At 37.5% G+C, this 23,373-nt stretch overlaps 1 protein-coding gene across 2 annotated transcripts; it reads left to right on the plus strand.

The window, feature by feature from the left end:
* Window positions 1-10: 10 nt before the first annotated feature.
* On the plus strand, window positions 11-21,909 carry LOC124863336 (seizure protein 6 homolog). Of its 2 annotated transcripts, none has more exons than XM_047357673.1 (19): window positions 11-147; window positions 826-906; window positions 2,039-2,167; window positions 2,271-2,486; window positions 6,240-6,373; window positions 6,970-7,162; window positions 7,294-7,479; window positions 7,573-7,756; window positions 9,142-9,305; window positions 9,594-9,788; window positions 11,594-11,732; window positions 12,757-12,953; window positions 13,113-13,307; window positions 16,576-16,770; window positions 16,869-17,060; window positions 18,401-18,439; window positions 18,590-18,707; window positions 20,489-20,600; window positions 20,721-21,909. In XM_047357673.1, the coding sequence occupies exons 2-19, from the start codon at window positions 849-851 to the stop codon at window positions 20,748-20,750; spliced, it is 2,676 nt and encodes an 891-aa protein (XP_047213629.1). In that variant the 5' UTR covers window positions 11-147; window positions 826-848; the 3' UTR covers window positions 20,751-21,909. The 2 variants fall into 2 exon arrangements, with proteins under 2 accessions (XP_047213629.1, XP_047213630.1); XM_047357674.1 differs by having other exon boundaries at window positions 12-147; window positions 2,039-2,104.
* The last annotated feature ends 1,464 nt before the right edge of the window (window positions 21,910-23,373 follow it).

The following is a 23,373-nucleotide window of genomic DNA, read 5'->3' on the forward strand; positions in this document are numbered from 1 at the left end:
CGAATGCGTCAACCACACGGTAACCAGCTAGAGGCAATCTCACAAGCACAAACACAGCCGTGTTTACGGCCTTAAGCAACGCTAAACCCACTGAGATACGAGATTAAAAAGAGAAATAAAGGGCAGTGGACGCGTCCTGGAAGACAGGTAAGCAGCTTGCACCTTTTATTATTGCTGCGGAAACAGCGGTGATGACTGATTTTCTTTTTTTTTTTTTTTTAAATCGTCCTCCGCACAAAGAAGGCCGGGTTATTCTCCCTCAAATAAAACCCCATCATTTATGCCACAGACCCGGTTGGCATTTTTCACAGAGGAAACGCCTCGAATAGCAGCGAAGAAGCTTTTTGACACTATTAACAGGTTGGAAACAATAGGGACCCTTCGGAGACCATATAGGCTCGCTAGCTGGATTTTGGAATAGCGCATTTTTTTCGGCGTGTTGTTGTAGATTTGGGTGAGAAATTGCGGAGGGAAAAGCCTGAATATCAAACGTGTAAAACCAAGTGTATTCCTATGTTGTATTCTTGAACATCTGTGACAAAGCTTTGCACATGGATATGCATCTTTATGTTTTATTCTACGTATCAATTACATGAGCAGAGCCTTTTACAGTATCATGTCGAGATGATTCCAGTCTGTAATGGCCTGTTTGATGTAAACAGAACATGTGAGACATGCGGTCACTAATAAATTGTTGGCCTTTTCATTACGGCTCTGTGGGTTTTTTTGCCTCTAGTTGCTATTGTGAGCTATTAATAGGCAGACAAACACATGTGCAAAATCACCACTTGTTTCTTTTCATTCTGCTCCCTTTAACCTTCGCAGGTCATTCAGCTTAATCCAGAAACATGGGGTTCGCGCAGCTTGCTGTGATGGTCTCTGTCACCATGATGCACATGGTTTCAGGTGATTTTGTTTGTTTTCTCCATTGCATGCATGTTTTTGATGCATGGATGCATTTTGTATTTTGTTCAATCCAAAGAAAAATATTCCACTCATATTCACATTTTGTCATTTTGCAGCAATAAACTTTAGTTTAATTTAGTGGGATTTCATGCTAAATATCAACTCAAAGTAGCAAATTATTTCTGTAGTGAAAGATAAATGATAAATTATCTATAATATCTTTTTTTGCTAATAAAAATATCTCTCCCCTCTTCATTTTGATTCCCCTAAATAAAATTCATTACAAGTAATTGTCTACAGAAGTCAACCCAGTTAGCTAAATCAGTAGAAAGATTTCTTCGAAGACCTCAAAGATTTGTTAGGAAACATTAGTCAACAAACACCAAGAAACACACCAGACACGTCAGGGATGAGGCTGTGGTGAAAGCATATTTAAGTTATAAAAACGATACCCAAAGCATCTGCCATCTCACAGAGCACTGTTTAACGCCAAGCAGTTGTGGAAAGAAAGTCCTGTTTAAACTCTGCAGCAAACCATAAATGGTGGTGGCAACATTATGCTGTTGGAATGCTTTTTCTTTTGTGGAGATTTTGTGGAGAATCCAGTCACAGGACATACGTAGATGGATGGAGCTACATGCAGGGCAGTCCTGAAGAAAAACCTGCTAGAGGTTCCTGTAGCATCAGGAACATTTAGCATAAAGCCAGAGCTACAATGAAATAGTTTAGATCAAAACGCATTCCTGTATCAGAATGACCTAGTCAAAGTCTAAATCCAAGACTTGAACATTGATCAAACATTTAATCCTAGCTGAATAAGCATGAGCTTTTTTGCAAAGAAAAAATCTTTAAATATTGCAGGCTTTAGACATGCAAAGCTTGTAGAAACATAGTCCGAAAAGACAGTAAAAGGTGGTTCTGCAAATTACTGACTCAGACGGGCTGTTTACAATAGACAACAATCTTTTCAGGAGATAATTTGTGAAGAAACAATAATATTAAAATGCACTAAAATTTGTGGTGGTAATGTGACAAAATGGGAAAAAGTTAAAGAGACAAATAATTTTGCTAGGCATTGTGTTTTGTTTTTATTGTAAATAACAAATACAGTAACTAGTGCTGACTGTTTCAGGTATGAGCTTTATGACTCCTGACCCTGATCCTTCACCAACGCCAGCTCCAGACTCCTATCCACCAGGTGAGCTGATACACGCTGCTCTGCAAAGTAAAGAGTACCTGGGACATGTTTCTGGAGGCACAGGTACACTAACAGAAAACCTTGCCTTAGGTTCTGCACGTACTTTAATCCATGAGGTGATCTCTCATTGGAAAAACGCGTTAAATTGAAGCTGTTACCTTTGCAGGTACCACCACAAATCCAACACAGGCAGTGCCTGGGCTTGCTTTGGCTGAGTCTACAGCAACAGCCATATCACCGGGGCTTCTCACCACAGCTTTAGGGTCCTCTTCTGCTGCGGGCAAGGCTGGATCAAGGAGTCCCATGTCATCGTTCCCTTTAGAAGAGGAGACCACCACCACGTTGATTACCACCACCACCATAACCACAATGCACATGCCAGGTACAAGTTTGCCTTCTCTTGTTGGTGCCTTGAAATGGGTGTTCTTTTTTAAAAGACTTCATTCTGATAAGAGATGTGGTGACACTTTAAACGAAACATTTGGAATATTAACACCTGTTTTATTGCTGCTCATGTTTTAGTTGTATTTGGATCAGATATCAAACATAAATGAACCACGTTTCTTCATACCATAACATAAAGTATTTTATCTTCCTGGTCCCACTTCGTCAAAGGAATGCTGAATGTACTGATAATAATCACAATGTGAAAAATGTATAAATTATACATTTATGTAGAAAAATTGTTGTGTTACATATTTTACTCATTTAAAATGTGTTTCATCTTTTAAGTTTTTATTCTGTCCATATGTTTTTGACACTGGTACAGATTCCACATTTATCACCTTTTTAACCCTCTAGATTTTAAAACAAACCTTTTAAAATGTGTTTCTTGGACACCTTCATATAGCACTTTCTACAATAGGTGCCTTCTATGTAAACACAGTCATATTCACTCTGATAAACATCTTAGAGGCCAAGGGGGTTGCCCAGTGCCCTTTCCAGAAAAAGTTGGCACGCCACAGGGCTGGGAATGGAAATCCACAGTCTTCTGAATGAAATATTCTAGTTTGGCTATCATGCAATGTTGATATGGTTAACTACATTAGAATAACAATGTTGGTCCCAATAAATTAACATTTTCCTCACAACTCTGTTCATCACCTCTCATTTAAATGCTTTCAACCTTCTCTGTGACCTTTGGCACTTTCATCTGCATCAGGTGGGTACCACAGGGAGACTCCACAGGGAGGCTGCATACAGTTAAAACCAGATATTTGCTTACACTGTATAAGATCCATGGCATTTTTTCTTCACTGTCTAAACTTTTCCTATTTAAGGTTAGTTAGGATTATTAAAATTATAATATTTGATAAATTCTAAAATAATAAGGGAGATTGTTTTAAATCAGAGGTTTTAGACTTTTTCCTTAATATTTGGTAGAACTGCCTTAAAAAGTGCTTGTTTGTGGCACCCTTCCTCCAGCTTCTCATAATAGTTTACTGGTTTATAGTTTAATTTGTGATTAAGACAATGGCTTTTTGATAGCCATGTTGAAATATTGACTTTATCATTAATCCACTCCGCATTATTGTTTGGTTATATGCTTAGGGTCAATGTCCATTTATTACGCCCATTTGTATCCAAACTCTTGATGCTGTCATTTTGATACTTAACAGTTGGGATGGTTTTCTCAGGTTTGCAAGCTTCTCCGTTAATGTAACGATGGTCAATATGACCAAATACATTATATTTAGTCTCATCGGAACAAGAGACTTTTTTCCAGAAATGAAGATCCTTTCTCTCAACTGAATTTGCAAACTGTTATATGGCTTTTTATGTTTCTTTTGGCTTCGTGGCCTTTTCCTGGTTGAGCTGCCTTTCAGTCTATATCAGTAAAAGGACTAGCTTAACCATTGATAATATGGATAATGACACTCTCTGACACTCTCTTACATTTGCATTACAGAAGTCAAACCCTTCTTACAACTGATGATGATCTCCAAGTGTTTAAGGTTGGAAGGCCTCCTTGCCATTACCCTAAACTTTAGCTACCTCCATAGATTCTCTATGAAATTCAAGTAGGGACATGGGCTAGGCCCCTCCAAAATAATAATACATACTCTTTTATGCAGCAAAAACATGCTGGTAAAATTAAAATTAAAAGTTTTAAACCTAAATCTGCCAGGGGTATGAATAAGTTTGGTCTTGTACATTCCCATGTTCACCTCCATTTAACCTTATCATCTGAGTTTTCACAAATTGTTTGAAGGTCTTCTAATTTTAGTGTCATTGAATGTCTCAATGTAAATACAGTCATAAATAATTTTTGTTAATCCTAACTAACCTAAAACAGAAAAGGCTTGGTCTGACTCAATATCAGACCATGAAAAAGAAAGAATATGTATTTTTATGCATGTAAACACCTGGTTTCAGTGGTGTACTTATTAGCATGTAAGTCATTAATCCCTGAGAGTTGACTTCCAACCAGTCCTTTGCCATTTTAATTTGCACACTGGCACTGAGATGATATTATATTTGGTATAATATGTTGGTTTTAGTTTTCTTAGGGCCCTTATAGTTACATATTATCTCAATAAGCAAAATTTTGCATACTGTGTTTAGACTATATGTTTGCTGTTTATCTACCTGAAAATAGGTCTAGGTTAAGTTCTATAAAACTGTTATTACAGTGCATTACTTTCAGACCTTTTATTATTAGTTTAAAGTTGTTTTTTATTTATTCTTGAAAGCAATAAGAATTCAGTCTAAGTCATGAACACTCATGAGCGACTGGGTTTCTTTTTTTTTCTTTTTTTTATTTCTAAGATTCATGCTTTTAAAACCAGGCAAAAATGAGTTTACAGTCACCTACAAACGTTTGCATACCCCAAACATCAATCTATTTCCTGGGATTTTAAGAGATGCTCCAACCAAACTAGTGGACACATGAAAAGTGTTAGAAACAGAAACAAAATGTTTTAAAATAAGAACCTGAAAAGTTGGGTGTGTATTTATTTTCAACTCCCTTCACTCTAATAGCACTCAATAAAATACTCTGCACCAAAATCTGATTTTTTTCCCCCACTTGATAACCATGCTCTACTTTATGTTGGTGAATCACATAAAAGTGAAAGAATGTGCAAAGATTCAAAGGTTATGAATGCTTTTGTAAGGCACTGTATACCGAGCAGAGGGATTAAGATGATGAGCTGCTTTGAAGTGTAGTGTAACCCAAAGCAAGAAAAGAAACTGAAAATGAGTTAAATCTGTTGTTTTTATTCCATAATTTTCTACCATAATATAATGGATAAAGTCAATACTAGACACAGAGCACAGAACATTATTATTTGATGACCATATAAATATTAATAGTAGCACTATCTTTGTCTGCCTGTGGTCTGTCAGTCAATGCTAAGTCTTATAACCAGCATGGGGTGATAGACAATCCTGTTCTAATGAGTGTCAGAAAAAAACACTTGAGACTCCAATACAGCATTTCTATTGGCTCGGGTGCCTGAGCAGCTCTCATGGCTTGTGATTGAAAGCTGGTGAGCGGCAGTAACAAATGGGAATGAAGGAAACAAGATTCAGTTGGAGGGGGTCAGCGAATTTGCAGCAAATGTGGGGAGACAAATGTCATGTAAGAAAGATGATCTCTGAGGTGTGAGTGTGCTTGAGAGAAAAAGACGGAGGGAGCGTCACCTGGCTCTTGAAGTGTTTCATTTTGCGGTCAGTGGTCATTCTCATGTAGTCTGCGAGAAATGTTCAAACATGTTTGTTCGCCTGACACAGCAGCAAAGCTGTACCTTAAAGTAATGCTCTTGAAAATGTTCTTGCCGTATCTTGGTTGTGCTGTGGGGCACGCTAAATTTGAGTCTGCAACAAAGTGTTGATTGATATGCAGTCACCCCTCATAAATCTGCAAACAGCGAAGATCATCTAAAAATGATTTGGACAAGAAGGGATAAAGCTGGCCTAACAATGAGAGCATTGTTTGAAAGAGAAATGTTAGACTAGAAATTTTAGAGGTCCTAATCGACCACAGCTGCCTTTCTTTGCCATAATCCGAAAGTTAGTTTAAAGCAGTCAATTTATTAGTAAAACAAGCCAATCTGCACTATTTTTTTCATTAGAATACATCTTTTGGTACATTTATAATGTTTTGTCTGTTATTTCTCTGTTTTTTTTATAGTGCAATGCAATGCCACTTTGTCAGCAATGGAGGATTTCGTTGAGTCTCCAGATCCAGGATCAACGTCCACATTTTCTACTCTGGAATGCACCTACAGCATTACTGTGTATCCAGGCTATGGTGTGGAAATTCAGGTTGTGTGAAATCGAAATCCTTAAGCCTAAATCATTTCAAATTTGATCAACTCTTTCTTACAGGAAAATAAATGTATTGATTTATTTTACTTTAACTTTGAATGAAGTGTGCAGACAATATAATTCATATTATTATTAAATATCAAACCTTATTCAAAGAACACTTTATATAAAAAAGACCAACACAAACTGTTTTAGTGGTTAGAAATGGATGAACAGACAAAAGAAACACTAGAAATTATCAAAGTAATTAAATAAACAAAGAACATTGTCAAGATAAGAGACTGGAAAATGTATAGTATAATATAATGTATTGTAGTATAATGTAATATAATATAATTGTTGTTAGTAGCAATAATGTTAATGTTAGACTATCATCCAGGACACTGTTTATTTAAATTCAGACTACAATATAAATAGCAGAAATGCAACACTGTGCAATTTATTATTTTGTGGGCAAAGGTGAAAATCAATAAACAGCAATGCAGGATATACAGTTTGCTCTGACAGTAGGAGTCTTTCATCCGTAACTAAGTTGCTTGCAGGTCGTTTTCTTAAACTTAGGCCGTGTTCATCTTCTTTTTTTCTTCCTCAAGGTGAGGAAGACGAACCTCTCAAAGGAGGAATCTCTGGTGATTATTGGTCAAGGCGGTTCGGGGCCAGAGCTCTTAGCCAATGAGACACTGATGAAAGAGGGCCAGGTGATTCGCAGCACAACCAATCAGGTTTCCATTCACTACCGCAGTCTCCGGCAGACCAACCATGGCACGTTCAGCCTCCACTATCAAGGTAAAATAACCTCAGCCTGTTTAATGTCACCAGTAAGGCCTTTAAAAAATATATACGTGGAGCTATATTTTAGAAAGAATTAGCCTAATTTTGCATCTTTAGCATTACCTTTTCTTCTACCTTTATGCCAGCGTTTCTACTGTCCTGCCCTTTCCCCAAGTCGCCTGAGGGCGGCGGAGTGACTGTGACAGACATCCATCCTGGAGGCCAGGCACACTTCCATTGCGATCCAGGTTTCCAGATCCGTGGCCATGAGGTGGCAACATGTGTCAACACGACGCAGCCACACTGGAGCACTCCTGAGCCTCAATGCGTTGGTTCGTTCGATGATTAAGATGTGTAATAATTACCCCAGCACTGGCTGGTTTGCAGTTTGTAGAAAACAATACTATGTTACTATTTTTCCTCAGTGGTTTCTTGTGGAGGATGGATTCGTAATGCGACTGTGGGACGGATTCTGTCTCCACTTCCTCCGCCTGTCAGCAACCACAGTACTGGAAATAATCTGAGCTGCCACTGGCTGATAGAAGCCAAAGAAGGACACAGGCTGCACCTACACTTTGAGAGGATTGCTCTAGATGAAGATGATGACAAGTAAGCTTGTATTTTGAGATTTCATATCAATACTCTTGCTAATCTGAATCTATAATTGCAAAGAGATTAAATGGATGAGGATAGAAATACCAGACTAGTCTATTTAGAGTAAGAACTGCTTTGGCAGCATGAGCTTTTTACTGCTACAGAGGGTCTTTCATTCTTTCGCTCCTCTCAAGGCATTTGTGTTTTTGCTGTTGTAATGGCCACTGTAGTTTGTGCTACTGCAGAGCTGGGGTAGGGGATAAGCAAACGAAGTTGCTACTTAGGGCCCTTCACCCCAAGTGCTTCTCACACAGAATAAAGACCTCAAAGCCTACTATTTGTAGGTATTGTTAACATACAGAGGAAATTCCTCATAATTTGATAGGTACTAACTATTAGGAAATAATGTTGCAAGTATAATCACGCCTGCTGTGTGTGTTTGTGTTGGAGGTACATTTTATTCAGGCATACTACTGCTGATAATTATTTATATTTAATGAACACCATTCTGTGCTGCTTGTGAGCCCAACCAATTAAACTTCCCCCCTCCTTCCTGACCCTGTAGATAGGTCGGAGAAATAATCTTGTCTCCAAATTTTAACCAATAAATTATGTGAAGTGACTAATGTAAGAGCAAATACTATTTATTCTGTCTAATGGTTAATTTAATTGTTGGCCTACTAATAAATCATGAAGCTAATACAATATAATTGATGCTTAAATCCCTGGTAGGTAAGGGGCTTAACTGGAAGTGAGCCCCCAAATCAAAATATTATTGAGATCGACATCGAACTGTAGGAAGGATAGGGTATGACATTGAGTTACATGAAATTTGCAACTCTCCCACATCTTTTTTTAAAACAAGATGCATTTTCTTTGCAGGTGTGATTCATAAGAAAGAGAGCCAGACAGAAGCAACCTTAGTTGGTCTTTTTTTCTTGTGTTTAATGTCCAGTTGTTGGGGAAAGGTAGTCCAGTAGATACTTGGAAATCACTAAATCAAGACTCACTGCAGACGTTTTTGCAACATGAAAACATTTTGTTGTCATAAAATTGATGATACTGTTTCACTCTCACTGGCAAATGCTTCAGCTGTAGTACTGAAAGTGCTTTCCAGCTGACTTTTTGATACAGGTAAACAATTACATTTGTAATTTTTTATTTCTTATGCAGTCACCCCCAGCATTCATTGTTTAAAGGGCAGAAAGTGTGATCACCATCAAGACTCTTAGGTGAAAATGTTTGGGTAGTTTTTTCACAAAAGAAAGATGAGATGAGGAAAAATGGTTCAGAGACCTACATGGTTTACCAGAAAAGTTTTCAGTTTACCTTTCAACCACATTTCTTATTGAGACAGCAATCGTAGTGCTTTAGCACATTTATGTCTTGTCTTTTTACAGGTTAATTGTCCGTAGTGGGAACAGCTCCTTGTCCCCGACTCTCTTTGACTCTGATCTCGATGATGTCCCGGAGCGCGGGCTGCTGAGCGAGGGCTCCATGTTTTACCTGGAGCTCACAGCTGATTCTTCCTCCATCCCGCTGCTGCTGGCACTCAGATATGAGGGTGAGAACGGTCTTCAGATTCTTAACCTGCATCTTACTGTTTACATTTTTGTTTTCCAAATTCTGCCCAACAGGCAGCAGAACTGCACCCCAGGTAGAAATTTATAGCAAGAATTTGTTTCAGTGGGATTTTTTTATATAATCTGTAAAAACATTTTTGTGCTTCACAGCTACATTTTTTCTTACCAACATTGAAAATCAAGATCGGTTTTTTAGCAGCTTCACTGTCCTTTGAAGTATTTTCATCTTTGCAGTGGTAGCCTTATTCTTTTACTCTTTGTCTCTGAAGCTTTTGACGATGAGCACTGCTGGGAGCCCTACATGCCTCATGGAAACTTCAGCAGCAATGACATCTCATATCAACTGGGCACCATTGTCACCTTCAGCTGCTCTCCAGGCTTCGTCATGGAGCAGGGTTCAGGGACCATCGAGTGTGTTGACCCAGGCAATCCCCACTGGAATGACACTGAGCCTGTGTGCAGGGGTAAGTTTGATCTCTGAGAAGGAATATAATTAGGAAATCTATTTTGTTTTCTCAGAGCCCTATGTTTTCATTCAGTAAGGTATCTCTAGATAGCTCCAACACTAATCTGTGCTTATTTGAAGCACATGATGCATCCCGTGTGTCTATTTCTGAATATTCATGCTGCATTTTGATAAGGTAGGTGCCTGAAGCTGCAAGATGTTGGATCCACACTGATGGTGTGATATGTTGTTATGCTGTGAACAAAGAACAGCATGGAACCTGTGATTCAGATACAACTGATGCTGTGCTTCAGCAGCTCCTGAAAACACAGGTGCTATAACCTCAGCCAAGCACTAAAAGCCAGATAATGCATTGATTTTTTTAATTACAGAAATTCCATCTCCAGTATTTTAGGGAGGTTAATGATTAGACAGTAATAAGTTGAGAATCCAGAGTAGCAGGCTGAGAGGCTCAGAGTGGAAACAGCTAACGGTGATGGTTTGACATCTGTTTGTCAGAACAAGTATCTATGACTGGTAATATTAATTTACTTACAGAGTACAAGCATTTATCAGCAGGGATCTATGTATTCTCTGACATAAGAAGTCTCTGAAATATGCAATAATGTGCTTTCTTTAGTTGTTTAGGTTTTGGTTCCCCCAAATCAGACCTTCTTATAATCTTTTAAATAAGTTTTACAAAAATGTCTTCAAGCTTTCTGAGCATTTTCAGTGAAACATATTTTTGTTTATTAAGCTTCTAAATACTGGCCTAAACGTTGGTCAGGCATAAAAAGGCTCCCAAAGTCAAGGGTTGAGCAAGTGATGTGCATATTTTCCAATCTCCAATTTCCAGAATTTCCAGCATTCATTTTTGCTGCTTCTTAAACTATGAATAGAAAAGTTCAAGATGGATACACAAAGGCTCAATTTGTTCTAATCCCTTGATCTTTCTAAAAAAAAAAAAAAACGGTTTAACACACACATTAGGATTTTAGTATAAACAAGATAATTATTGTGTTTGCCTTGTTTTTATTTAGCTTAAAACCTGTTTTATGTGCTCTATAAATGAATAAAGAGAATGAAAAGTTGTCATACAGTAGATGATCAGCTGATGCATCTCTCAAAGCCTGCGTCAGATCAGGATGTCATTTATAGATATTGTTCTTCTGCTGCAGAGAAGTAGAAGGACGACTATGCAGGAAATCAGAGAATGGTAAAAGATTCCAGTAAAAATCTTTAAAACCTTCCTCAAAGCCTGGAGAACTGCTAATTGTGACAACTATGGCAAAGTATAGCAGTATAACCTCAATACCGCAGTTAAACTGTATTGTGTGTATGCATCAGGTTAGCATTAGTTTAAATTAAAGGGCAAAATACAAGAGTTGCCACTGATTCTTGTATCTTCGAACCACTGGATGTCCGTGGACAATATTTATTGTTGTTGGCCAGTTTATGTCTTTATTTATTCAAGAAAAATCCATTAAAATAGACCTTCTCTAGCCCACATGTCCTGTCTAATGTTAGCACAAAAAAAAACTTGAAAGCCACCCCCTTTCAACCAAATTTTGACTCCTTGCACATATTTATATAGAACAAGTGCTTTTAACAGGGGAATCTATAGCAGCAGGATTAATGTGCTCTTCATTGTTTTTTTTTTATTGATTATGAGGCCAAAAGCCCATTCACAAGTGTTTATTTATGCTCTCTCTTTAATCACATTTGATTCATTTAAACTTTGTTTTGTGATCTGCAATTTAGACATTTCCTGTCTATCAGTCCAGACTCTTACCCAATAATTTCCTGTCTACTGTGCTCTGTAAGCTCTGTGTGGTGGAGAACTGACCGAGCCTTCTGGTACCATTCTGTCCCCTGACTGGCCCCAGAGTTACTCCAAGGGTCTCGACTGTGTTTGGCAGATCCATGTTAATGAGGAGAAACGAATTGAACTGGAGGTCCAGATGTGAGTATACTGATAAAGAAGCTTTAGCCATATTATTACCGATATTATGGAAAAACTAAACTAGTGAGTTATTGCAGTTATTATTCAGAGTTAAGGTCTCTTTAATAAAAATTTGAAAAACAAATCTTGCTCTTGGTAAAATAATTGTTGTAGGAATTTCTCAACTGTGGCAAAAACCCCAATTTCGTTTTTTTTTTTTTTATTAGGCTTCTGAATTTACTTTGGAAATTATAAAACTGCATTAAAATGAGATTCATTGAACTTTAGAGCTTAAAAGACAAGTCAACAAAAGACCAGACTATCCACAACTGTTCAAAAATCAGGACAAATGAACTCAAAAGTTTAACAATAAAACATAAAATATTTGTTTTTTCATTTATTTATTTACTATATCTGTTTTTATTTGATTTTTCAGATCATTAAAAAATGTCATATCTCTACAAAGCATAAATAACTTTTATAGGTATATTTTCCTATGATTACTGAATAGCATTTTTCACATATAACATAAATGAGGCAAATTCAAGTCTTACAGTTATTTTCATTTGCAGTTAATTACTTTTAAAGGCCATAGTGAAAATAATGAACATTTATTATGAGTGAACATAATGCTGAAACATTTTGAAAAGATGAACATGCAGTAATGAAGCATAATATACAAACATGTCAACGCTAACATGCTATATAAGAATGTCAGAGTATTTGTAATAGCCCAGAGGAGGTAAATGAGGTCTACTGGTGAACATAGTATTGGTAAATTCAGCACAAATCAAATCAATTAAAAACTGCAGAAAGGTTGAATAAGGAAAAACTGCTTAACTACTTCCATATCAATTCTTGTTATGTAGTAATTATCAATTAAAGAGACTGATAAATAGCTTAATGGGGACGTTTTATATAATCTACTGCCTGTAGTGCCTTCTCCTTCATTCTCCTCTGTATGATTACAATAATGCGCCAGGTGGGTGGATTGAATTGAAACTGAATTGAAAGCTGATTTCTTTTTTCTCACTTTTTCTTTTAGCTTGAATATTCGTCACACTGATGTGCTGACAGTTTTCGATGGGCATGACCTCATGTCTAACTTGATCGGCCAGTACCTGGGCTCTAAAGAGCGTTTCCAGGTCGTGTCTGGGGGGTCAGAGGTCACCATTCAGTTTCAGAGCAACCCGGATGATTCCAGTTTCATCCTTAGTCAGGGGTTCCTCATTCATTATCGTGGTGAGTCAACCTAAAATCCATCAGTCTCCAAATTGGCCTTATAATTAAGAGTTAGTTGGTGTTTTAGATGTGTTTTACTGATCAGAACCAACAGAATCTCCTACAACTTAGGAGTGGCATGCTTTACCTGATGTCTCTCATTCTCCATCTCGTCTGCAGAGGTTGAACCGAATGATACCTGCTCCTCCCTCCCTCAAATCGAGTTTGGCTGGATCAGCTCATCTCACTCCTCTCCTGTGAGAGGCAGCGTGCTGACCTACCAGTGCCAGCCAGGTTATGACATCAGCGGTTCAGACATCATCACCTGCCAGTGGGACCTGTCCTGGAGCAGCGCTCCACCCACGTGTGTTAAAGGTGAGAGAATCAATAGGATAATATAAATCATCAGAAGTTACATATTAAAGTTGGGAAGCTTTTTGCCAATAATTTGCTTTTGTGTATAATGCCAGATTATCAATACACTTAGCTAATAAAACCTCCACTCCTCTAAGACCTCCCCTCTCTTTCTTGCTGTTTGTCCTCATAAAAAATATGCTTTGTTGGAGTTCTTTGTTTTCATCCCATGACGGCTTGCTCTGCTTTAACTCTCATTACAACTGGTTAACACCAAAGAGATTTAAAAACCACTATCTTTGTTAAGAGGCATCTTCTCTCAGACATAATCTACTCCTGCAGGATTCCTATTTACAAATTGGCAGACTCTTAGAATTATTAGTTTGCATTGCTTTTTTGCAAATGTAGAGTAATTATTTTTTTTTGAAGGTGTGTTCCCCTATAGCTACATGCTGTACCTTGAAGAAGTATTCCTACTGCTTGAACTTGCAGGTCCTTCGGGATAAATCTGCCACTTTTGTACTTCTAAAGATTAAAATGTTTTCCCATTCTTCATTCTAAAATAGGTAAAAACCCATTCTATTATATGCATATCCTTTTGATATGCCTCGATCAGACTGTTTGCACTGTGGTCATGGTCCAGCTGGCAGGTGAAACTCTGCCCCAGTCTCAATTCTTGTGCAGCTTATAACAGGTTTCCTTCCAGGAAATTTTTTCCTGTGTTTTTCTTAAGGCCTCAGTATTATGGCTATGTCAGTTAAAAGCTGCTCTTATTGTTGTTTTTTTAATTCATCTTTTTGTTTTAATCTGTTTATCAACTATGTGCACTCAGGGACTGAAAAGTCCCCTTTGAAATTATAATCTGGCAAGGTTTTTTATTGTCTCTTGAATCTTTTGAATGCATAATCTCCAGTTTAAGATCCCGTGTAGTTTTAGGATTTCAGTGATAATTAAGTTACCTGAAAATCCGTATTTTTATGCCATCGTGTACATATTTCTGTTAAATCAGAGCTTTTTCTCTGTTCTTCCCCATTGTTCTTTGTATTTTTCTCTTTTTAGTTTTCATTATTTCTAATTTAGATCCCCTTGTAATTTTAAGACATCCTTTGTATCTAATTTGCCAAAAACCCATGTTTTTTATTTTTATTCCATCTATGACAGATCATACTGCTCCTTTTACATAGTTCTCCATAAACTTTACCTCCCCTTCTAAGTCAATTAGTTTACTTTGTTTCTTCCCCATTATGTTTTATGTTAGTTTAATTGTAGTATAAATGTCCCAGATAAAAGGTCACTGGCATGAGACTTATGGAGAGGACATTAACACGCCCTTCTACTGCGACTAATTCGCAGCGGTGTTAATTTTCTGGAATGAAATCCGACCTGAATCTCCAAAGTCACCAGTACGTAGTTTTAATCTGGGCAAAAGAAAACACAGGACTAGCAGAATCCTGCTATGATTCTATTAAAATGCTTAGTCCTCCATACACACACAACACAGTCACACAGTTAGTTTCAGGTACCTTGTAATTTTTCTAAGTTAACTTGGTGTTATTTTATGAGCTCAATTTACTCCGTTCTTTTTACTTTATAGCGCTTATTCTATTCCCTCGCAGGGGAATAACCCTTAGTTGTTTTATTGGCCCCCTTCTTGGCGGGGCCCTACCTTAATTTGTCACTATTCCTTTCACGGTGGAATAAAACCATCCGAATGCAGCGTCCTTACCGGCGACGCACTACCAACGACTGTTAAGTACTTTCTTCTTTTATTATATAGCGCTTATTCTATTCCCTCGCAGGGGAATAATCCTCAGTCGTTTTCTTTAATCCCCTTCACGGCGGGATTGTACCAATTTGTCACTATTCCTTTCACGGTGGAATAAAACCATCCTAATGCAGCGTCCTTACCGGCGACGCACTACCAACGACTGTTAAGTACTTTTCCTATGAACTGTATTTAAAACTGTCTCACCTCGGAGTTGACTTCTTGGTGACTCTCTGGACCCTGTGAGAGTCACCCGCGCCGAGGAAGGCGATAACCCACTGGCCAGGTGTGATTCACACACCGGGACTTTCAGCCACTCCGGCTAATGGAGGCTGTGCAGCGGTGCTTCGCTCGACGTCAGGCTTCCCCCACGGATCCCAGAGTCACTGTTAAAGCAAAGAGAAATAAGGTTATTGAATTAATCCGGCTTCGAAGGACCAATAATGGTAGGTATTATTTAGTCAACTCAGAGGTAAGAACGATACAGTCAGAGTTACTTGTGACAAGGGTAGCCCACTTTGCAGTGAAACTACAACGTTTTTGACACCCTATCTCTTTATTTATATGCACAGTTCAACAGACAGTTCAGACAGGGTGTGTGTGTGTGAGACGGAAAGGAGGCTGGTTCACACAGAGATAACAATGATCTCACACACACAGGGAGGAAGGCATAGTGCAGGTGCCTTGCAACACAAAGTTTTTACATGAGTGATAACAAGTTTTTGCACCCATCCAACAATGTATAACACTTTGATATTGTTTTATAATCTAACCTTGTTTTAAACCTGTCCTCAACTTTCTCCCTGACATGTCTGCTGTGTTCCTTAGTCTTCATAATGCTGTTTGTTCACTTGTGTTCTCCAGCAGACCTTTGAGGCATTAATAGAACAACTGGATTTAAGTTGAAAATAAATTACACACATGTGAATTATGTACTAGTTAGGCAACCTCAGATGGAAAGGTTTTGGCCTGGATTTAAGTTAGTAGTATCAGATTATAGGGAGTTAAACAAATACAGTATATGCTACTTTGTGTTGGCCTATCACATTACACCCCAATAAAATACTTTGTTTGTGCTTGTAATGTGACAAAATAAATAGAATTTGAAGAGGTCCGAACATTTTGTTTTGTATCAATAGAGACACCAGCATTCATTGAGATCCTAATAATCAATCATCGTCCAATTATACTGCTTTTCTCATTTAGCCTACACCTTCTATGTGAAATATGGAAACTGTGGAGGTGTTTAAATAAGTTTCCGTTGCTTTTGAGCAAAGATTATGTTTAACTAAGCTGACTTGCGTTCATATCTTAGATCTTTAGGCTTGCCATGAACACTATGGCTAATCTGGAGAAAACGTCCCTTAAACAATGGTTTTATAGAAAGCTGGTCATTATATAACTGGACTAAAGAATGAATGGGAAGTTTTATCTTAATATTTATCGATCATTCATGTGGCTACTTGTCTTTTTGTGCAAATGTATTTTGGTCAAATCTGGTTGTGTTCCACTTTCCCCTCACAGTCCAACAGTGTGCTGACCCAGGAGAGGTGGTGAACGGGGCCCGCTCTGTGCGTCCAGAAGCGGGCTTCGCTGTGGGGACAGTTGTGCGTTTCTCTTGTAACCAGGGTTACCAACTTGAAGGCCCCAGCCAAATCTCCTGTCATGGGCGGGATACTGGTACCCCTAAATGGAGTGACCGCAGCCCAAAGTGTGTCTGTAAGGCCCCTTTTTGTTTCTTCTCCAACATCTTTCATGTCCTACATGATTGTTTCCATCAGTTTAAAAATAAGAGGTATTTTGTTTGCTCTCTGCAGTGAAGTATGACCCATGCCCAAACCCTGGAGTACCTGACAACGGCTACCAAACTTTGTACAAACACAGCTACCAGGCCGGAGAAACTCTGCGCTTCTTCTGCTATGAGGGCTATGAACTCATTGGAGAAGTCATCATCACATGTGTTCCTGGCCACCCATCTCAGTGGAACAACCCACCACCCTTTTGCAAAGGTATTTTAGTTTAGTTTAGTTTAGTTTAGCACCTTACGCCTACACTCCACTCAGCCTCAGTGTACTCAGTAGGAAATCTGTTGGGTTTCACTGACTCACTAAAGTCAGGAGGTGCGGTTTGAAACCCCACCTCCAGCCTTCAGCTTGTCGTCATTTTTCCAAGACACCATCGAGCTCCCGCTGAATATTGTCATCTCCTACAGTGTGCAATGAAAAGCCTGCACCTCACTGGTGCACCAAGGGTTAGACTTGTTGGTTCTTGTGAGGATTTCATGGCTTTCCAGTAGTGAAGCGAATTTGGAAAATGGCGGTTGTTTTTTTGCTCACAGACTCATACAGCTCACCACGTCCATGTCCAATCATGTTTATTCACATATAATCTTTGCCCTGCTCAGCCCCAACAAGACCTGCTGCCAATCAGGTACCAAAAAAGCCAGTACCATGCCAGAAAAGCCAGTAATGGAAAAGGTCACAAAACGGGCTGAGTGGAGCCGGCTAATGTAGAGCCCATGAAAAAGGGGTTAAAGGTGAACCTGCTACCAAAAAAACATCAAAAGGGCTCTTTGTGTTTTCACAAATGCAAGCAGGTTATATAACTCTACAACTGTGTTTTAAAGAATAAAGTCGTCATGAATGAAGATTTATTGATTTCAGTACGAAAAAGGCCTTAGTATGAAAAAAGCAAGTGGCAAAAGAAGATCAAATTCACCTTACAGTGGCACACTGAAATAAATATTTAAAATGTCATTAGTTTACATTGCAAATAAAACACAACCAATGTTAACCTTTGTTTTAAATACATTACAATAGTTCAAGTTTGACCAGTTTAAGTGATTTATATTTTGAAATAGAGATGAGAAAATACAGTCCAGAGCCATTAAAAACCCTTGAGTTCAAGGCAGGATCAGAAGCTATGAACAAAACCAACTTGAGGATGATGGCGATGTTTTCTTCTATAGATATCACTCTGCATACCACTTTCTGTATGAACTTACAGAAAAGCAAAAGGAAGGTCATTCAGGGGACAACCAAAACATTTAGTTATTTTTTAAATGTTCTCGCCGCCCGCTAACAAAATGGCATCAGGGATGGTGATTTCATAAACCACCATCTATTACTGCTCCGGGTCAAAGAATAGAACAGGAAAGTCTTATTTATTTACTGTTCCTCACTCAGTTTGGGACATAAATAGTTTTAATTTTCGAAACAAAGTTTGACTTCCAGGTTTGTTGGTTATAAATGTATTTTACTCTTGCATGTCATTGTTTTAGTCACGAAATATACTTGAAAGAAAACCCACTGATGAGATGCTGACTATGTTAATATTTTATTGTTCTCAGTGGCATACGAGGAGCTTTTGGATGACCACAAGTCAGAAGGTGATTTCTTATCTCACCCCCTTTTAAAACTAATTCCTATCTGCTCTCTGTGAGATCTAAATGAGTTTCATTAGTTGTGTTTTTATCACATAGTGAAAGGCACTTTGAAGAACAGAAAATCATCACAGTTGACTTTTGAATGTCTTGCAGTGTCCCAGTCTTTCGAGCCAACCCATCAGATCCTGAGCGAAAACATTGCCTTGGCAATAATTCTGCCCATCATCCTGGTCATCCTCCTGATTGGAGGCATTTACATGTACTATACAAAGTAAGTGTTGCGGTTTAAAAGTTACTATTTCAAAACAATACAAAGTGTCCATCATTCCTGTGGTGATGAGATGCCAGCAAAAGTGCCTGAGTGAGCAGAATTTTGTTCCGCATAGGGTAACCCAGCTCTGCTCCTCCCACACCTGTTGCTACACACTGCATGTTTGCTGGCTGAAAAAGGCTACTGAACTCTCCCTTGTTCACAAGAAAAACAAGCTTTGTTAGTGGCAAAAATGCAGCTAATCATAAAATGCAAACTAAAGGAGCACCACATATCACTTTTTAATAATGTATAACTATTATAAAACGACAGTTGGCAAGCTACAACAGACATGTCTGTTAAACAGACAACATCAGGATGGTTACTGGAGGAGCTAATGAACATCTATATATTGGAACAGTGTAATATCCCCGTTACAATTATCCATGTCATCTCAATGGTTTAGGAAAAAGCAATGCCATAGTAAAACTAGAAAAGCACTCAGAGCACACAGACCTCTGCCAAGGCATGAGGGTGACTGACTCAGGTCAGCTTTTTTCTATACTGATGAGGTATACTCTGGATGACCTCTGGCCACTATATGTCAGCTGGTGACAGGGTCGCAAACCATGTGGGAATTCCAAGTTGTTACACCATGGTGTGGCAATGAAAAAGAATCCTTCAAAGCAATCCTGAATCCAGATGCTGCTCCACATCACCACCAAAATTTTAATATTCTCTTTCTTTTCCTAATACACACTTTGTCTGAAAAATTCTCCAAATCCATTGAGATATTTTGACAGACAGACAGACAGACAGACAGACAGACAGACAGACAGACAGACAGACAGACAGACAGACAGACAGACAGACAGAATGAATGCTTGAAAACAACTGACCTACATTCTGATTATTTCTGCTAATAATTATCCAACTACTTAGGAGCAATACTTAAAGTATTGTAGTTTCATACCCAGATATGTATGAAGAAAATAAAATAAAATAAAATGAGATACTGATGACACAGTGAAACTAACACAACCCATCCTGAAGCTGCAGGACACTGTAACTTACACACTCTTTATATCAATATCCATGCACCATTCAGAATAGAATGCCATCTAAAGTGACGCATACTTCAAAAACGTGATAGGACTATATGTTCAACAAAATCCCCTTCAGTTCCTTATGTTCAGATCTGTGTGACACATGATTTTCAATCTGCCAACATACATGGCAAGATATGAAAATGTGACAGCAGCTCTATTCAGAAAGGCAGAAAGGTAGATTCTGTAGCTGCTTTTTATTCGACATTTCTATATTCTAGGTATTAAAATAAAAATAATAAACACATGTTAGAGATAACATTATTATAAATGTAATAATTAGTATGTTATTTTCTAAAGGGAGATGCAATTAGAGGAATTGTGCAATCAATATGAATGTGTTTACATGTAGTTTAATCTCATCTTTTTTTAACAAAGTGCTTCTATTTCTCCATTTTACATAAATTTTCTATCCACAGACCAGATAGTTTGTTTTCAATTTCATCGTACTTTTGATTGATAATAAAGGATATTCTATTCTATTCTATTCTATTTTACATAATACGTAAATTACATAGGTTATACTTTTTTAATTGAATGTTTCTTTTAATACTGTGAAATGTGGAGGTTTTACTCAAGGTTATCATAGCGTGAGATTCTCATTCTGGCCCATGCCTAGCTTTACTACTGCTTTTTTGGTTCTTTGCCTTCATTCTATACACAGTGAATGATGTGTTCATTTTCTGTCTCTTGTAGTATTTGCAGACTAGAATGGAAGCCTCTCTTCTGGAAGTCTCTCTCTCACACACACTCCTACAGTCCCATTACAGTCGAATCGGATTTCAATAACCCTCTCTATGAAGTGGGAGTAAGTAAAGACGTTATCATTTAATGAAATCTCTTCACGTTGCACCAGTTAAGCTCACAGTTTCTGAATGTTGCTAATTTCATTGCTCAAAGCTGGCCCTGTTTTCTACTTTGATCACAGGATACACGGGAGTATGAAGTATCCATTTAAAGAAGAACATTTCTGGGTGAGAAATAAAACCACAGAAGCATTAAATTCTTGAAGAAGACAAAGTCTTTTTGTATAAAAAGGCCTCACTCCCCCTATGTTTATTTTTTTCTCTATTTTTGTTTTTTTACCATCTCAGTTATGAACTATTTTATATTGATAGCGTTGCAAATGCCAGAAGTGAGACCCAGGTAATAGTATAACTTTCTGTAATAGTAGGACTGGTGCCTTATGAAGGATAAGAAATTGAATTCCAAACAAATGGAAGTAATTATAGGCAAAGAAAATGTAAAAGAGGAAGGGGGAGTTCTTTTATTTGAGTTATTATTCTGTTCGGTCATTACAAGGCTAAAACATTATGGCATGGCAATACTTTATTTGAAACAATCAAGTTATGTTCAATGATCCTGTAATACATGCTGAATGTTTGATTTTACTTTCTAAAGCGGCTCTTATTACGTTTCAAAGAGTTTTGCAGCTAAGGGAAAAACTTTTAAAAACAATAATCGTTTTGTTTCTTTTTTTTCACAAGTTGTAACAAATTCACACTATTTGAATGTAAATATCTGACTTAATATATACACTTGGTGGCAGGGGGTTATATATTTTCATTATATACACATAATGAAAGTTCTGTGCCAAAATATGATGTTAAATAATTTAATGTCTCTTAGTGTTTTATCCGTTGTTGGAATAGTGTTTACAAAGGCAGTGTTTATTTTATTCCTCGCTGTTTCTGCCGTCATCTGCCAACTGTCGCACCACATACTGTATAAGCAAAGGTGAGGACATGAATGTCATAACGCTTCGAGCATGCACTGATTGTAAATTATATTGCTTATGCTCAATCTCTTACATTAACATTATAGTTGCTGGCAGGTATCATTGTTATCGAATTTGATGTTGTATGCACTACGTTGATGAGAAACTTTAAATCTTGCCGCTTGCTGTGATGCGCATTATGTATTTATTTATAAACAATTGTTTGAACGGTGAATTTTAGACATTCACTGGGCCATGTGAGGGATCCTGGAGACTTGCTTTGTTGACCTAAATCTTCTACGATCATCAGCAGCATTTCTTTGCTTCATATTATAAATGCACTCTTTTAAAGACAGTGAATCATTTGCAGAATTGGAAATAAAGTCTTTGTTGAATGGTGTAACAAGTGTGTTTTCATTTGCTAAATAATTGTGGCATCTACTTCACATGCATACACGCATTTAAAATTAATAGATAAATAAAATACTCTATCCCAGTGGAGGAAAGACAAAAGTGACATCGATTTATTTTATGTATTTATAAACTTATTGGCTAAACCCTTGATAAATATGTGAAAAAAGCCTTAAAATAAACTTTTCATGTGGAAAACTTCTGAAAAATACATTATTTAATTATAGTATATGTGGAGAAAATGTTAAATAATTGTTTTTAACAAAATCAGCAATGGCACAATTATTTGCACCCTAGCTGTTAATACTTTGCACAACCCCCTTTTGAAAAGTGAAGAAAACTTCCTCTTCCAAAACATTACAAAAGGTTGGAGTATTTGGAGAAAAATGCCATGGAAAAATGTTAATTTCTTATCTTATGAACCTCTTTGTGTATTTGGTCATATGTTTTGCACCATTATCCTGTCGAATGACGCAATAACAACCACAGTTCGGTTTTTCTACCAGAGAGCAGCAGTTCTCTTACAAGGTCCCCGGGTCCTTTGGAAGAGAAACGGGTCCATGGCATAATATATATTTCACCATACTTAAAAGTGGACATGAAGTGCTTTCCAGGTATTCATGCTTTGTTTTATGTCAGGCCCACCTAGAATGTTTATCAAAACTTTGATCAGCCTCATTTGACCAAAACACATAATTCCTGTTAAATTCCCAGGCCTTTTTCTGGACATTCCTCTAAAACAACCATTTTGATAGTAAATAGTGTTCAATTTCTGTTTTGGAGATTTAGAAACATTAGTGCCACTGAGACTAAGATTGCTACAGTTTTCTTTTTTACACCTTTTTATTATTTTGTGGGTGGTTACAAGATAAATATTAGTTTATTGTGAAATAACTAAGTGTAAAACAACATTTCCAGTTGTTTTATAATTAATAAACTCATATACTTAATTACTGCACTGTGCGTAGATATGTACAAGTTTAAGCAATCAGCTATTTTGTTATATTTGCTGACTTATGAATATCAAAGCCAACTTCCTTACTTGAATGATAGGTTCTCTAGTCTTTCCCTTGTTTTAAGGGTGGCTACGATAAACCGTGAAGTGTTTATTCTTTTCCCTCAACAAAAGACAGCAAAACATAGGTCAATAATATTTTTGTGTTAAATTGAATATAATTTCTTGTGCGCCATGAAAATCAGTCCGTTGAAGAATAATGGTGTTACAGTTTCCCATTTTCACCACCTAGGAGCAACAAAGCTTACTTTCATCTCGTAATTACAGAAAGACACTTTTATGTCCCGTCAAGCACTCTTACAACAACAACAAAAATCATACATTATGATGAGTATTTGTGTTGTGTATTTTATCATCTGCTTTTAAATACAAGGAGGTTTGTCAAAGCAAAACAGACACATCTGAGACTGAAATCAATACAACCTGCCACCAGGTGGC

The sequence above is a fragment of the Girardinichthys multiradiatus genome, chromosome X, assembly GCF_021462225.1.
Source record: "Girardinichthys multiradiatus isolate DD_20200921_A chromosome X, DD_fGirMul_XY1, whole genome shotgun sequence".
NCBI classification, from domain to species: Eukaryota; Metazoa; Chordata; class Actinopteri; order Cyprinodontiformes; family Goodeidae; genus Girardinichthys; species Girardinichthys multiradiatus.

Coding starts and splice junctions, on each gene's coding strand:
- LOC124863336 (XM_047357673.1), top strand. CDS start 849: ATGGGGTTCGCGCAGCTTGCTGTGATGGTCTCTGTCACCATGATGCAC. Junction 9,306..9,593: donor GCTGGCACTCAGATATGAGG/GTGAGAACGGTC, acceptor TTGTCTCTGAAG/CTTTTGACGATGAGCACTGC. Junction 12,954..13,112: donor GTTCCTCATTCATTATCGTG/GTGAGTCAACCT, acceptor TCTCGTCTGCAG/AGGTTGAACCGAATGATACC.